General features: G+C 38.5%; 1 protein-coding gene across 2 annotated transcripts in view; it reads right to left on the bottom strand.

Moving 5' to 3' along the window:
* znf385a (zinc finger protein 385A) overlaps positions 1–17,584 on the bottom strand; it is a 100,037-nt gene that overhangs the window by 33,159 nt on the left and 49,294 nt on the right. For both annotated transcript variants that reach the window (XM_079802157.1, XM_079802158.1), the window contains exon 2: positions 2,386–2,531. In XM_079802157.1, the coding sequence (XP_079658283.1) occupies positions 2,386–2,531 (146 nt within the window). The remainder of the gene's footprint in view (positions 1–2,385; positions 2,532–17,584) is intronic.

Genomic DNA, 17,584 nt, shown 5'->3' with positions numbered 1-17,584 from the left:
AAATGCAGAAAGTACGAGAGATAGTAATTAAGCTCTCAGATGCTGACTCTTTCACAATCTCATGCATATTTCAAAACATTTAAACATCCCTTGGCTTTTACTAAAAAGAAAATAATGTGGCAGAATTGGAAGGCATGTGATGTGGATTTATTGAGCTGGCATGGATAGAGTGTTTCTTCCTTCTCAGTGTTCCTAGACTGTGCCAAGGGGCACGCCATCTTTCATACTGGCAACAAGTGCAGGCAAATATATGGAAGAGCGAATACGTTCGACGGACACCTCAGATCCCATGACCTTTCCTGTTCAATTCGCTGACCAGCATTCTCATTTACATAACAGAATGCAATCTGGGAAATGTGCGGAACAAACTGCTGAGTGAGTGAAATGAGCTGCATGCTAATCAAAATGATTAGCTATAAGTCACAGTGACATGAGAGAACTCATACAGCATTACACTGCCCAACGGGAGGCAGTCAGGAACATTCAAATACACAAACAAGCCAGCTATCACAAATAGACTTAGTGGTTTAATACGTAAGGTTATCTTTATGTAATCAGATCCCTTTTTGGAAGTAACGAGAATGCTTTAGAAAACGACTTTTCTAAGAATGCTTTAGAAAAATACATGTATGTGCTTTGAAGAGCTTGACCGTTACAATCATCATCTTCACTGTTTCCCGTTTGTGTTTCACAGATGGAAGTAATAATAACACTGGTTTGGAATGACATGAAAATGAGCATTGTTTTAATATTTTGCTCCTGCATGCAAAGCAGTATCACTTTTTATTTATTCATTTATATCTGAAAATGTAAAAGCCATTTTCTTTGTTATATACACTATTGTTCAGAAGTTTGGGATTTGCATTGTTTTTGAAAGTCTACATTTACTTCATCAATAACAGTAAAACTGAAATATTGTGAAATATTATCATTTAAAATAACCATTTTCTTTTTTTATATATTTCAAAATGTCATTTATTTCTGTAATGGCACACTTTACTCCAGTCTTCAGTGCCACATGATGAATCATTCTAATAAGCTGATTTGCTGCTCAAGAAACATTTCTGCTGCTTAATATTTTTGTGGAAACCATGATAAAAAAATGTTCCATTATTCTTTATTGAATATAAAGTTCAGTACTTGGAATAGAAATCATTTGTAACATTATAAATGCATTTACTGTCACTTTTGATCGATTTAATGTGTATTTTCTTAAAAAAAAAAAAAAGTGAATGTATTTGTACAACTCAGAGTTACAGAATTTACCAAAAATAACACAATGATTTAGGCTACGTAAGTTAATTCAATTTGTTAATTCTAGGTCTTTATGTGTAACTTTTCATTATTCAACAAATCAGTTAAAACTGAAAGTTTTCATTTCTTTTTCAAAAACTTATTTTTGACAAACTGACATAAAACCGAGAGCCGTTACATTAATATCACCATAATACCCAAGATACTTTTTACATTTTTCAAATGTGCATTTGTTTTCTCTTACTTTTTTGGCAAATACAATTGACAAACTTTCCAATAATGTTGGGACATAGACAACTTTTGTTGACATTGTCTGCTCTAAAAAAACATTTTTTTTAAAAGAGGCAAGATCTGACCAGACAAAACAAGATAAGTCCCAGAAGGAACATACACGGCCCAGCCAAAAAAAAAAAAACCTGTTTGGATTTAATTAGGCAAATGCTTAACCCAGTGTCTACACCGGACGCGAGCGGCGCGATGCGACGCTACAAAAGACAATATAACCCATTGTAATCAGTGATGTTGTCTACACTGGATGTGAAAATCCCCAACAGCAAACTGATGCCTTGTTCTATTTATGACGTACTGACATGGACAAATGCTTTGCAACGGTCGCTTTGTCGCGTCCAGTGTAGACAGCTTTTAGCTGTTGTGGCGCGGCGCAATGCTGTCAGTGGTCGCGTCTGGTGTAGACACGGTGTAAGAGTCTATGATTGGATCATTATTGCCGTGATTATTATATTTCTAGCATGTAATATGTTTGGCAACAGTTCTTCTAACCCTAATTGATGAAATGGGTAGCTTTTCGTTTCTTAAACAACCATGTAGGAAAACAAATCATGGCCATATTCCAGGATGAATTGGCACCTCTGAGTCCAGACCTTAAATTCATTGAAAGTCTTTGGGATGTGCTGGAGGAGACTTTACAGAGTGCTTGACTCTTGCATTTTCAATACAGGATCCTGACCAATATTAATGCAACTCTTGATGGAAATAAATGTTGTGATGCTATTATTGGCCGGGCAGTGTATATGTTCCTTTCCAATAAAAAAAATACAGATGTATAATTTTATAGAAGTAATGCAATAATGCAACACTGTCAATAGAGATGTTTCAGAGGCTTAATCTCACCGCGTTGAAGTTGTGGAAGAGCCCAACGCTGTGTGGAGGAGTTGCCTCCATTTGAAACTGTAGGAAGGGCTTCATATCCAGATGAGGCTGGAGGACAGTGGGGGTCCGCAGAAATGTAGGGACAGCCCCAGCTCGGTTGATGCTTCCTGCAGAGACAAGAAGAATGAAGTTAAAGAAGCCAAACTCACTAATTCTTACTTTAAACTTTTCAAATGAGCTTAAAATCCTGTCATCAGGTTAAATTGGTAGCATCAAGCCTGAATAAAGCGCCTTTGCTCAAATACAGATTTTTATGCCGTAGAGAGGTGAAACACGGAGGCTCAGAGGTGGCTGTGCTGACACATTTTTTTTGTCAGCACAAAACTCATCAGAGAGATGTCAACCTTTGGTTATGAAACAGCCCCCTCTTTCTCTCTCTCTCTCTTTCTCTCTCTCTCTCTCTCTCTCTCTCCCAATCCACATCACCGAGTCTCTGTTCCCTGTCAGCCTGTCTCCTCTTATCCTTTACAGCCCGCGCAACCTCTTGCATGAGACCATGCAAGGACCCTCTCGTCAGAATTAAGCTTTAGCGAGTAGTTACTTTAAGCTGCTTAATTTCTGCTGCTGGATTTTCCTCGCCTCGAATTCCCTGCAGTCTTAAATCTGTTCCCTTCTATCTCTCTCCCTCTAGCTGCCTGTCTCCTTCTTAATCTAGTATGATTTTTTGCCCTTCTCCGCTTCTATTTCAAGATGGCTCGTCAAGCCTCGACTCTCTCCTGATTTCTCCAGCGCTTCCGAGCGCCGTTGAGATGGTTTCCTCTCGTAGAAGGCGTCATTAGGCTGTGCTGCAGTCGAGACTGCTGTGGGCATGCATGTCAGGATGAGAGGGGAGACAGAACGAAGCAGAGATAGAGATAGAACTGGAGAGATATGCTGCCTCAGCCTGGCCACAGCTGTTTCTCCTGCTCTCCTGCTGGAGCCTCAGGCCTGGACGAGCCTTGGCATCGTTAACTCAAATTAGGCATGCAAGACTCCTCACTGGCTGCGCAGCACACAGGGAGATAAAGAGCGAGGGAGAGATAGAGAAGAGCAAGAATAAGGAGGCAGACTGGTTGCAAGATTGCCTGGTGAGAGAGAGAAAGTGCCAGTGGTCGCTTGTGGGCACTGCTGGTCCCTGATGCAGTGCTCAACTAAAGTCACATGACTCACACTCTAAATACTCCCTTTTGCTGCAAACGGTTCTCTTCAAAAGTGCCGCAGTGTGCCTTAAAGGGATAGTTCACCTAAAAATAGAAATTATGTAATTTACTCATCCTCAGATGTTATTTGTTTCATGGGGCATTTTCCTTAAGTTTATAGTTACCAAGGGCTTTCAAGTTCCAAAAAGGACATAAAAACACAATAAAAGCACCATAAGATTTCAAAAAGTCATCCATACGACTGTATTTCAAGTCTTGCAGATTGAAATTTAAGTCATTATTTTCTAATCCTTCACCTTCATCGGACAAACAATCACACTTTTGTTACAAATGTATGAGCTATATATATATATACACACTTCCGTTTAAAAGTTTAGTGTAGCTGTTTTTTTTTTAAATAAATGAATCCTCATTTAGCAGGACATTAAAGAAAGTCGGTGCACACGTGTAACGTTACCAAACGGTTTCCGGGTGCAATCTTTAACAGTTAACAGTCGGCTTGTTTTAAGCGCGGAACACACTTCAATCCGAGTTCCCACACGAACATATTAAGTATTCAGTCCAAATTTTTATCATGAAATTCAAACGATGCCTTTTTGACGCTCTATGTGGCGACTGGTCACTAATCACAGACAGTTCAAGCGGCCGCGCGACGCGCACACGCGTGAACGCGATCATCTGTGAAGGCGATCGATCATCTCTTACTAAAGAATAAACATGAATGACCATCTGAAGGTATGCTGAGGATACATTACAACTTACTGTCATGTATATATGTGGTGTAATCACTCAATCAGTGTTTCAACGGCAGAAAAGACGTCAATATAACTGCTTGTAAACTAAACAATGTCATGTAACATTAGCATCACATTTACCTCAGGCAGTTATTCAGTGTTCACAGAATTTTATTCACTAGAGAAATCAGCTCTTTCACTAAATATATGCACTAGGCTATATTAGCCTATATATTCATTATATTCTACTTAACCTGTTAGTGATGTCTTGATTATTTCATGCATGTTAAATAAACCTGTCATGAAAATGACAGACACTGTGTATAAATTATTATATTTCAACAACGATTTGGAGAAAAAAACTATTTTATAATTAGATTTAGAAGTTAATGCAAAAACTGCCTTATGTGAAGTTTACATGTTTGCATACAATGTGTTATTTGAGTGTTGATTATTATACCTAAAAACCTAAAGGTTGTTAACCTTTGATATTAATGTGCAAGTGAGGGCTCCCTATATAGTTTACAGAAATATCTTCAATAAACTTTTAGATATAATTTAATTAATTCAAGGACTGACGCTTTTTTTTTTTCACTTTTTCTTCAGTAAACCACTGTTAAATATAAAAAATAAATAAAAAGCAATTTTGTAAAACTCGTTCCGAACCGTGATTTCAAAACCGAGGTACGTACCGAACCGTCAGTTTTGTGTACCGTTACACCCCTACTGTCAGTCTTTTATTTTTTGTGTCATGCGTCACAACACTTCCTTGAGTTCCAGGCGTTTCCGTGTTGTAAATAAAATCATTTTTAAAATATTAAATGTGTCATTCTCTTTAAGTCACGCTCAGAAATGTGTCATTTGCATATTAAATCCCCATCCCCCCCGCACGACACTGTCACCTTTTTTACTCTGAGGAGTTTGCAGGTCTGAACTTTCATTTTTATGCAAACAATCTGTTTAAGAGAAAAGAGTTAGTTGACGTCTGAACGTCCAATTCCCCCTTCAGCCACATAAACAAGACAGAAGACTTAGTTCTAATGTAAACCGCCACTCTGGCTGGCACTGTTTGCTTGTCACTGCAATACAGCGCTGACATAATTCAGGACATGTGTGACTGATCCAACGAGAGAAGACCCAAACCCGTTGAGTCTGCTCACATGCCAGCTGAGAAACGACACAGATTTGTTGACAACCGAGAGAGATGAAGAGAGAAACACAGAGGGGAGCAGAACACGAGTGCACTCGAAGTGTGTGGGGGACAGTTGTCCTTGCAGCAGAGTCAAAGTGTGTGACAAAACAACACGGCCAGCATGCATAAATCAGGTTCAGTCTGCTTCCTGCCCCTAGTGTATAATTACCTCATTAAATTAAAGAACACTTTCAGGGCCCAGCTCACACTGTAAATCACCGTGACAGGGTAAGTGCATGCGAGCGCGCGTGTGTGTCATGCGTTTATGTAGGATAAAAAGGGGAATAAGATTTCATACTTACTGTTCAGATAACGTATGGCGCGAGAACGCGTCTTATGACAACTAAGACCACTGGATTCAAACAAGCACGTTGATTGGACACTGCAACACTACAAGATCCTCTGCTGACAGACAAAGTGCCTTGATGATAATACCAGCGGTCTTAACAGCCTCATCAAGCCCATGTGGCGCAGGAGGAGATGTTGTTCTGCCACTGTATCTGAGTCTGTTTCTTCTAACAAGCTGCGGGAACCTGATCGGGCTGGAGCAGGGGGGCGGAGGACTGGGCTTTGGTTGTCGTTTAAAGCCAGTGACATGCTAGGAATCTTGCAACACACATCGGGGCCATAATCACCCGTTTAAAGATCCTGCGGCAAGGGGGCAGCCAGGGACCGAAGGACAAACGCGCGCAGGGATAAGGGCGCTGCCGTGAAAGGAATCTTTGGGAAGAGGATTTGGGAGAGAATGATCCAGGGCTGTGTGTGGATATGGGAGAAGTGCTATAGAAAGAGTGGGGGAGGAGGGGTTTATAAATAGAGAGAAGGGCACGGGAAGATCAAAGGCGAGGGGAAGCGATTCAACAAACTCAAATAATTCTGAGCCTGTTTGGGCCTGATAAATAGAATCTCAGGCGTGCCTGTCGCTCTCTAATACTGAAGCTTGGCAATCCTATTTCTTACCCCATGCGTTTGCCATTTTCTGAGGGCTGGCGTAATTGTGAGGAGCGTGGGGGAAGATAAGGATGAAACGGTTTGGAGATAAGGAATAATCATGATGAGGTCAAGGCTGACACAGCCACGGAAGGAAAAGAGGCAAGTTTTCTGCGATGGCTGAAAAATAAAAGGATGTTAATGTTAAAACAAGGCACTGAGCTGTATCTCATTAGCTGGCTGGTCACCTTCAAACTGCGAGGTCAGTAGTTTAATTGGTTGCATTGGAACAGAAACCGGCGACTTGGTTTCTTCAGGTGTGGAGAGGCATCCACAGTGTTTCTGGCCTCAGGCTGCTCCCTTGGGCAACATTATAGCAAATTTGAATGCATACAGTACACAGAAAGTACAAATTGCTGTCATTATTGTGCTGGCACTCTCTCTATTTTTTTTTTTACACCTAAGAAGCAACATCATTTTGCACTCTTTCTACACTAAATAATGTGTTGGCTCAACAACAACAAAAAATAACAGTTTGCATACATTTTTCTGAGTTATGACAACTTTACCTTCAACCAACAAGCTACATTGAGTTTGAGGAACTTAATAATTTGTGGCATAAACACAAAATTTTAAGTTGATTACTCAAAAAAATCCAGAGTTGTAGCCCTGGAACCAATTAATCCTATCTATTTCAGTTCAAATCAACAGCTATCATACTTACATAACTTATTCAACATGTATATTTAATGAACATGTAAGACGTTTCTTGTCACTGGCATTAGCGCAGTCATTGCTTTAGTGTCAATGTAGTGTTTACCTAGACTGGGTAAACCCAGCCTGGTCTGCCAGCGATTTGATTTCGCCCTGCAGCTCAGTCTGGAAACCTGTACATTCATTTATCCTGCTTCTGTCACACTTTTGCGGGAACCAAATCACAGACTGGCTTAATCCATCTGCCGCGCTATTGGCGGGTTTAACACGATGACGGGTAGACAAGCGATGGGTCGTTGCCCGTTGATCACGCCTCTTGTGGTCTGATTGGTTGAAGGACTATCCAATTGCATACAGAATCTTTTGAATTATGCTCCCTTATCACGCCTCTTGTTCAGTAGAAAATACATAGCAAACTCAATGTTCAATCTTAAATTGAGCTTGGTCTGGTGATAGCCAGACAAGTGTTTACCTTCATGTATCTACTCTTCAGCACAATGGTACCCTCAAAAACACTAGAGAAACTCTTTTAAACATCAAACATAACAGCATTAAACACTAACAGCTCTTTCCGGCAGTGGCTCAGTGGTTCATGTAGGTTGTCTACAAACCGGAAGGTTGGTGGTTCGATCCCCGGTTCCACCTGACCAAGTGCCGAGGTGTCCATGAGCAAGACACCTAACCCCAGCTGCTCCCGACGAGCTGGATGGCGCCTTGCATGGCTGACACCGCCGTCGGTGTGTGAATGAGTGTGTGAATGGGTGAATGTGAGGCAAAAATGTAAAGCGCTTTGGATGGCCGTAGGTCTGTTAAAAGCGCTATATAAATGCAGTCCATTTACCATTTCCCTTCACTAAAAACAAATAAATTATCACTTAATTTCAACAATTATTATCCTTATCCAGTCCCATAAAAAACATTCTGGGAACTAGAAATCCACTGACTAATTTCCGAAGTTATCAAGAGAATTTTATTAAGTTACTACAACCTAATTTAAAAAAAAGACAATTAACACAGAAATTTGAGTTTAAATTGCAGAAGATATTAGGTTGATGTAATGATCAACATTATTATGTCAACAGAACTGTAAAGATAATGTTTGCAACTTAAAAGGTAAAAATTGTGGTATCAGGTCCCCTGAATTACTTTTTAGTGATAGACCATGATGAGAAACAAGTATAAAATAATAATAATAGCATGCATGTTTTGTTTTTGACATGCATTTTACATTCAATTGTATTAAGACATTTACCCAATTTGTTGAAAAAAAAAATATTATTATTATTCTTATAAACATGCCAATCTTGTCAAAAGGGTTTCAACCCCAAATTAAGCTAATAATCATCATCATTATTAACATAATAATCATAATATTAATATAAAATAATAATTTAATTTGGTTTAAAAAAAAAATGCACATTGACAATTTATTTTGTCAATATTTTAAATCATATTTTAAATATGCCAAATTGGTCAAACAGTTGCAAATTTAACCCAGATTAATCTTACAACAACAACAACAAGAAATTATTATTATTACATTTTAAATTCAACTCTTTTAAGAGGGCTAAAAAATCTAACAACATGTAAACTAGAAAACAAAACAAGGAAAAATTATTAAATGATTAAAATATCTATTTTGTATCCTTCCATATACTTCATTTCTCTCGTCTTCTCTTCACTGTTCCCTTCTGTACGTTCAGGTAAAACATGAGTGAAGGAGGAATGAAACGAATGTAACAGCAAGAAATGAGAAAAAGGGTAAAAGAAAGGGGTGAAAGGATGGCTGGCTTTAGATGAACACAGATGTCCCCTGGCAAGCAGCAGTGGTCCTGAACAAATTAGAGTGAGTGAGAGAGAGAGAGAGAGAGAGAGAGAGCAAGCTAGCAAAGGGAGGAGGGAAAGCCAGGGTCCCTTAGAGCCCCTCACTGAGCACCTGTCGTGCAGATGATCCAGAAAAGAGTGAGATTGGAGCAAATGCAGATTAATGAGATGAGAGATGCGGAGAGATGTTTAGTCCCCTCTGAATCCACTGCTCTCTATCTGTCTCCCTCTCACCAGCTCTGTATACTTTAATCATGGCCATCCTGATGAGCTTTAGATTAGCGGAATTCAGTGCTGACGAGTAACTAACTAAAAGTAGACCTAAGGTTTCACACCTGATCTCACATGATCTCAAAGGCAAAATAATTCCTCATAGTGACCGTTGTATGTACACTTCACAAATAGAACAAAATCATGAATAACATCCTCTTCAAGGGCACAAAACAGCATTTGGAATTTGTCTATTCAATTGTAATTCTATTTGGTTCCACTGGTGGCACAGACATTGCTCCACCAAAAAAAAACATGATCCAGTTGACATTTTTATTATTATGTATAAAGTCACAGATCTGCACTGCATATTCCAGAACTGAGTGTTCTGTGTATTTATTGCTCGTATTACAGCAGACAGGTGCCATCTCCTTCATCCATCAAATGAAAGCTGTAAGCAGGAACAGTTAGAGTATATTAGAGGAGGTACTCAGCATGGGACAAAACGTTTGTACGTCTTCATTATTTTGCTTTTGAATCTCAGATATTTTAATTAAAGCATGCCGCGACAGAACGGCACAGTGTGTTTGCAAATCATGATTATGTGTCTCAGCAGCTTTTTAGACATGGTTTTGTGTTACATTTACATTTGTTGGAGAATAGGTATGCAGTGAATTTTGTTAATATTGCCAGAGACAGTTTTATCGTGTACTGCTGACGCCAGTGCATTTTCGTGCCGAGGAGAGATTTAATTAGCTGAAATCTAAGAAGGCCAGACAAGATCCGGTGATAAGGTCAAGGTTTGTATTCAACTGTCTACAGTTGTAAGGAAAACAATCAAATCAGTTCTCCAACTGAAATTCATCAGAACTCATCACTTTTGCTGATCGAAAAAACAAAAAATCACAAACTGTCTGAGGTAAATTAATTTCTTTCTTTTCATTCATCTGTATGCTGACAGACCCGTCCGGTCGGGGACCAGGGCCTATGTCCGTCCTGTCCTCAGCTGTGACCAAGGCAGCAGAAATGGCTCATTCATTTAACCAATTTAGGTCCAATTACTGTGACGGCAGCATAGCGCTGCTCGCTATTCCAGTCCTGTCTCAGAGCGGCAGGGAAAGACAGCCTGCCCCTCATCTGACCGCCAACGCAATCCACCGTGAAAAACCAACCTCAGAATAGAAGACACAAACACAATCTTAAAAAGCTAAATCACAGCTGAAATTAAATGAGTGTAGAAATTCTGCTTGTAAATTTCACAAATAGAAGAAACAGCAAGTAACACATTGAATTAAATTGGAAATTTTGGAGATAGTTCCTTGTTAAGTAATCAATAATTAACTATCAATAACTATACATATTATAAAAAACAGTATTGTGTGTCTGAGACGTAATCATCTTTTTTACTCAAGAATATAGTCATAAAATGCATCGCTACTTACTCAAGTGTTACCTAGTCACTATGCAGGAACTAGGCCTACTAGTGATCTGGATCATTATTTTAAGGTAAAAAAAATAATGGTCCAGGGCTGCGTTTCCCAAAAGCATCGTAAGCCTAAGTTGATCGTAAAAACGATCGTACGAGTGATCTTAATATTAAGGTCTGTTTCCCAAAAGCATCGGAACTTAAGTAGCACTTGAAAATGATCGTAGATCTACGAGTGCTCTGGAGTAATCGAAAAGCTCTAAGTGTATCGTAAGAGGACAGAGTTATGAGGTCACCTACAGGACAACAGGCAAATTACACCTTTAACTTAATTCAAGTGCATTGTGATAATACTATAAGGTTTTGATTGTACTTTATTGTACACTTTTTTATTATTATTTTTATTTTAATATTCTCATTATTATCAATGTTGATAAAAAAACAGTTCTGCTGCTTAATATTTTTGTGGAAACGGACTTTATGATCACTGGATTTTATTATTATTTTTTTTATGAGGGCAGGTAACAAACTAAAAAATTATAAATACACATCTGAATTAAATGAGGATATTTATTTCGTCTTTTTGAAATGTATCTTTTCGTGTTTTTTTTTTTTTTGTTCAGCCATTTTGTCAGTGCCTCAGCCTGTAGGTAGTTGCTTTATATAGTCTAGACGTGTTTTGATTGCTAATCCACATCAGATGACAATTATTAGGTGAAACGTTCCGAGGAAACGATTCCATATAAGGTTATATTTCAGCACTTCGCAAGTACTCTTAAGTAGCACTTAGAGCGCGTTCTCGCGCGTTCATGTTAAGTACATTTTTGGGAAACACACGTGGAATTGCTGCGAGTGATCGTAACTTTGCTCGTATAACACGCTCTTTAGAGCTAAGATACATCGTTATTGGGAAACCCGGCCCAGATCAATAGTAGTTCCTGCATAATGACCAGGTAACGCTTGAGTAAGTAGTGATGCATTTTATGACCATGTTAAGAGTAAAAAAAAATTTGCACACATTTCAGACACGCTAATGTTGTGATTAGTAATTCATTAATAATTCTTTATCATTTGTCTTAGTTACTTATTAGTTCTTAGTGATACCAATCTCATTCAGTAATTAATTATTGATTACCTAATAAGGAACTATCTTAGTCCGAAATCTGATATTACTTACTGATTAGTTAAAGGGGCACTTCAGCGCTGGGAAGATGAATGTGTATTTAAACTGGGTCATTTATGTAGTATAACTGTGAAATTATTTTTGAATTTGGTGCCTTCTGGACTAAGAAAAGACAGAAAATTTATTTTTGTCTCATGTGGATGAAAGACAACAACTTCCAGAATGCACTTGCTTCGCTGCCCAACGAGGCCACTCCCAAAGCCCCGGCTATTGGTTATCACTTGCCACCGCGGCACCGCCCCAATGTCGTTTTGATATTCATAGTAATAAAATAATTTGTTCAGTTAGAGAATAAACACTACAATTAAAAACTGAACGTGTCTTTTCAATAAAGTGTGAGCGAGCCGAACGAAAGTCACGTCACAGACGCAGCAGGAGTCAGATTTCATTCATCACGAGAGCGAAGAGCTGAGCAGAGCTGAGGTAAGCGCGGTTGTCATTCACAGCACGTGTCGCATATGGAAGCTAAACTATCATAGGAATTCATTGAAAAGTTGAAACCCTCACTTTGCTCCGCACCGCTCCGTTATTAATGGCCGAGCCAAGCAGCCGTGCGCATTTACATTCTGTGAGTGAGATCCCACCCCTGTGGGCGGGTTGAAAACATGCGGAACTAGCTCCTGTAGTCTCTAGGCTCTGGCAAAAAAATTGTCCTATGATGCAAAATGACGATATTTGCGTCATCTGAGGATTTTTTTCCAGAAATAAAATGCATAATTCTCTCGTCTCGGGGATATGAGGGGGGAAAGTACCATAATTCGAATATACTACCGGGTTTCTACTGATACAAAGCTTAATGCTAAATCACTGAAGTTACCCTTTAAGCTTGTTTCTATATTAGTTAATAGTAGTAGCTGAAGTGCAGTACTACTCAATAATCCTACATTACATTATGTTACCATCATTTCTTACAGTGTGCTTTTAATGTATAAAGAAGTGGCAACAGCAATTTTGTAACTGACTCAATAATATTCATCTGCTAAGTATATGCATCATAAGCCTAATCAGTCAAGACTGTAGCTATATTTCAATCCAAAGCTGAACTTTTACGCAAATTTGAAATATCACAAAACATTTGCGAAATTAAGCACAGCTTCTATCCCAATTGTTCAAGAAAACAGTTATCACTTCCTGGGAAAATAGAACAAAAGATCTGTAATAAAAATGGAAGTTGCTGCAATTGGGGGAAGCCACTGTGACTCTTTTTTGATACATCATGTCATGTTGGGAGGTCATTTTGATGACATCGATGATAGACTTTGGCTCAGGCATTTCAGAATGATCAATGAAATTGATCCACTGGTTATAGTTATCCAATCACATCCTCTGTTGAGGCAAAGTCATGTGAGTTTTTTGTTGCGCTTCGAGGGATTTATTCGGTAAATCTGTTTGCATCGTAGTTTATGCATATATCTTTTTATCGGATAAAAATATTATTCGCCTCAGTTGAGTTTTTTATGTGTATTTTTTTTTACTTTATTCGCATCCTAGCTTTTTTATCCAGCGTTATTTATGCAATATCCCAAAGATAACATACAAATAGGTGGATGGAAGCAGCTTGTGACGAATTAAAAAAAACATATCTGCCGGTTGCTTGGTTTCTATATCTTGACCATTTCAACAAAAGTTGCTTATTCAGTCAGATTTTATAGCTGGAACTGTTCATTTAAAAAAATAAATTATATTAAACATTTTATACGCCCTTAATCCAGTGAGCCCTGGGTTACCAGATGCATCTCTAACCCACTGGCTCGATTTCTTCACTCAGACTTGGCACATGAAAGTGGCTGGAGATCTGTGGAGAGAGCTCATTAAGATTCTCATTTAATTAGAATGAACACACTTCTCGACACTTCTGCACTTCGCCTGACTTCCTTCAGCCTAAACTCATGTGTGTCAGAAAATATGGAGAAGAAACATATGCATAAAGCTTACCAAACACGGACGACAGAAGTTTTAGAGTCCAGTGTCTAAAGAATAAGAATTGAATGAGAGCCAATGATATTGTCTGGAATGAAATATTAGCATACTGCTGAATGTAGGGAGTGCAGAATTATTAGGCACGTTGATTTTCTGATCATATTTTTTTTCCAGGCACATTTGACCAATTCCAAACCACAGTAATCCTAATAACTACTATTGATTTAGTATTTAATAATGTATAAGTGATATATAATTGTTCATGAAGGCTGGAAATGAAAATCCCCTTATATTCAGGTGTGCGGAATTATTAGGCATGTTTTCTTTTACAGATAAATTGAGCCAAAAAAGAGATTTAACTCAGACTGAAAAGTCAAAAAGTATTAAATGCCCATGAGAAGGATGCAATACTAATGCAATACTAGACATTGCAGTTAAGGCATGACCATTGGACAGTGAAATGCTCGTTGGGTCAGCAGGATCTGACAAAAACAGGTGGTGAAGAAAAGACACCTGTTAACTGCAAAAGAATGAAGAATTAAGGTGAAGAATTAAGGGTGAAACCATCAGGAACCCTTTAGTCTCCAGCGCCACCATTTTCCAAAGCTGCAACCTACCTGGAGTCTCCAGAAGTGCAAGGTGTCAGGATCTCAGAGACTTCAGTTAGGTAAAGAATCCTAAAAAATGACCCCCACTAGATAAGAATCACAAGCTGAAGTGTTGTAAAATACATGAAGAAGGTTTTTTATAGGCTTTATGGACAGATAGGTTGAGAGTGACTCTTGAAGGACCAGCACCACATCCTCTAGTATCACTGTTTGAAGAATTCATCTTCCAGAATCTGGCAGTACGTTTTGGGAGTTCATTTTTAGTCCATCTCTGCAAAACGGACTTCAGGATGGACTAAAATGAACTCCCAAAACGTACTGCCAGATTCTGGAAGATGAATTCTTCAAACAGTGGTACTAGAGGATGTGGTGCTGGTCCTTCAAGAGTCATTCTCAACCTATAAAACCTATAAAGCCTATAAAAAAGCAGGCTTCATGTATTTTACAACACTTCAGCTTGTGATTCTTATCTAGTGGGGGTCATTTTTTAGGATTCTTTACCTAACTGAAGTCTCTGAGATCCTGACACCTTGCACTTCTGGAGACTCCAGGTAGGTTGCAGCTTTGGAAAATGGTGGCGCTGGAGACTAAAGGCTTCCTGATGGTTTCACCCTTAATTCTTCACCTTAATTCTTAATTCTTTTGCAGTTAACAGGTGTCTTTTCTTCACCACCTGTTTTTGTCAGATCCTGCTGACCCAACGAGCATTTCACTGTCCAATGGTCATGCCTTAACTGCAATGTCTAGTATTGCATTAGTATTGCATCCTTCTCATGGGCATTTAATACTTTTTGACTTTTCAGTCTGAGTTAAATCTCTTTTTTGGCTCAATTTATCTGTAAAAGAAAACATGCCTAATAATTCTGCACACCTGAATATAAGGTGATTTTCATTTCCAGCCTTCATGAACAATTATATATCACTTATACATTATTAAATACTAAATCAATAGTAGTTATTAGGATTACTGTGGTTTGGAATTGGTCAAATGTGCCTGGAAAAAAAATATGATCAGAAAATCAACGTGCCTAATAATTCTGCACTCCCTGTATACTGAGCAGAATATAGTACATGCCTACTATTTGCTTAAAATACCATGCGAAACATAATGCTAAATGTTTTATTCATACAGTCCAATGTATAAATCATAAGCAAAGGAATGAGACAAGACTGTACAAGATCACTGGCGGTGTTGAGAATGGAATGCTAGTGAACTGTTTATTGCATACTTTGAAGTACATACTGTATTTTGCCTAAATACTATATGAAACTGCATATAACATCAATTGCTTAATGCCTATAATCCAGTGTATAAGGTAAAAGCAACAAACAATGAACAAGTCAAGGCTGTAACACAACATGTGAAGAGTGGAATTTTAGCTATTTTTCTGCATACCATGCTGTATAGACTGTCATTGCCTAAAAATAGTGTTAAAGTTGCTCAAATGTAGTGTGTAAAACAGTATACAGTAGGACATGTTTCAACTGCACATGTATAAAGTATAAGCAAAGCAATGAGAAGAAATAATGAGACAAATAAAGACAAGACTACAAGATCATTGGCTGTGTCTGGAATGGAATATTAAAACATTAACATTTAAACATTACATACAGTACTTAACCTACAAATTTCGATTAAATTATTAAATGAACAATAGATAATAGATTATTTTATCAATAACTACATTTTGCAAATGTAGGGGGTTTATACACATGCACCATTTTTCAAAAGTTTGGGGTCATTTGTTTTTAATATTTTTAAAATAAGCCTCTTATGATCATTTATTAGATCAAAAATACAGTCAATATAGTATTATGTGAAATATTCTTATAATGTACAGCCATTACTCCAGTCTTCAGCGTCACATGATCCTTCAGAAATCATTATAATATGCTGATTTGGTGCTAAATAATCATTTATTATTATTATCAATGTTGAAAACAGTTGTGCTGCTTAATAATAATAACAAATCGTATTGACCCCAAACCTTTGAATGGCAATGTATGTACAGAAATCCACATACTGTGCACAATATATGTCCATGCTGCATACCACAGAAATAGTATGAGCAGTATGCCATTCCAAACATAACCTACGAGTGTCTGACTGTCTCAGCCCTTTAAATGACCCATGATAAAAGCAGAACTGATTCAAGCAGAACATCTCCGCTGTCACCAGAATCGTCTGGCTGCGTCACATGCTATATTTGGCCACAAGGAGGTGCTACAGTGACCTTGCTTGTTGACCCTTCCGCAGATATCAAACGGGATATAAATCCCTTTTATCCTTATTTCACAGCTCTTAATCAATTAGCCTCCCCTTCTCTATCTTTAGACCCTGCAGTATCAACCCCTCCCCAAGAGATTCAGAAGTTTTGCAGGGAGATAAAAACTTCTTCCCAACTGCATCACTAACTGCATGTGCTCAGCACTTTGAAGCCTCGGATCCTGACCATCATGCCTTGCTATATGAGCCACGTCTGCGGTCCGTGTGTGTGCGTGCTGAGGGTGAGGCGAACAAAGAGATGATTGACTGTGATAAGCCTCCAAGACGCTACAGCGGGAGGCTGGTATGAGCCCCAGCATGTCTGACATTAATCCCACACATCATACCTACACAAACACATTCACGGCAGCGCACTTCCACTACACGGTACTCTATCTTGACTGAATACTTAAAGAGATAGAAAAAAGTTACGGGAGAAAAGTGTGAAGCAGCTAAACGAATTGTTTTTGTGTGTGGAAGAGAGACGAAAACAGATAAAGAATGTGTGTACTATCAGACCTGTGATTTGTCACCACAAATTATACGCCTATGGCAACTGCACCGTCATAATGGCCCAAATGATATTTACGGGTGCTATAATTTCAGTATTTTGCGTTGATTTACTCCAACCTGAATTATATATTGGGTTACAGTGTGTGCACATATTTAGGAGGTCACCATATCGGTTCAAATCCAGCCACGGACTCTAAATTAGATTAAATGAAAGCGGGTGTTAAATGAGCTTGTGTTGAACAGGGATCCATCTGATTTAAGCACTTCTGTAAATGGACACAGACAAACTAGACGTGCAAACTAAGCAGTGCAGCCCTCCTCGCTTCTCGAAACCAGAGTCAAGTTTGCATGTACGGACATTACAGAAAAACACTAGCCGCATCCCATTATTAAAGGGGTCTTGAATTGAGAAATCAACTTTCCCTTGAGCTTTTCGTATATAAAAGGTCATCGTAATATAAGAAGTTTCAGATCGGAAAACGTCCTTGTTAGTCAAAGTCA

Source organism: Gobio gobio (genome assembly GCF_949357685.1).
Source record: "Gobio gobio genome assembly, chromosome: 21".
Taxonomy (NCBI): Eukaryota; Metazoa; Chordata; class Actinopteri; order Cypriniformes; family Gobionidae; genus Gobio; species Gobio gobio.
This window is presented reverse-complemented; position numbering and strand designations above follow the sequence as displayed.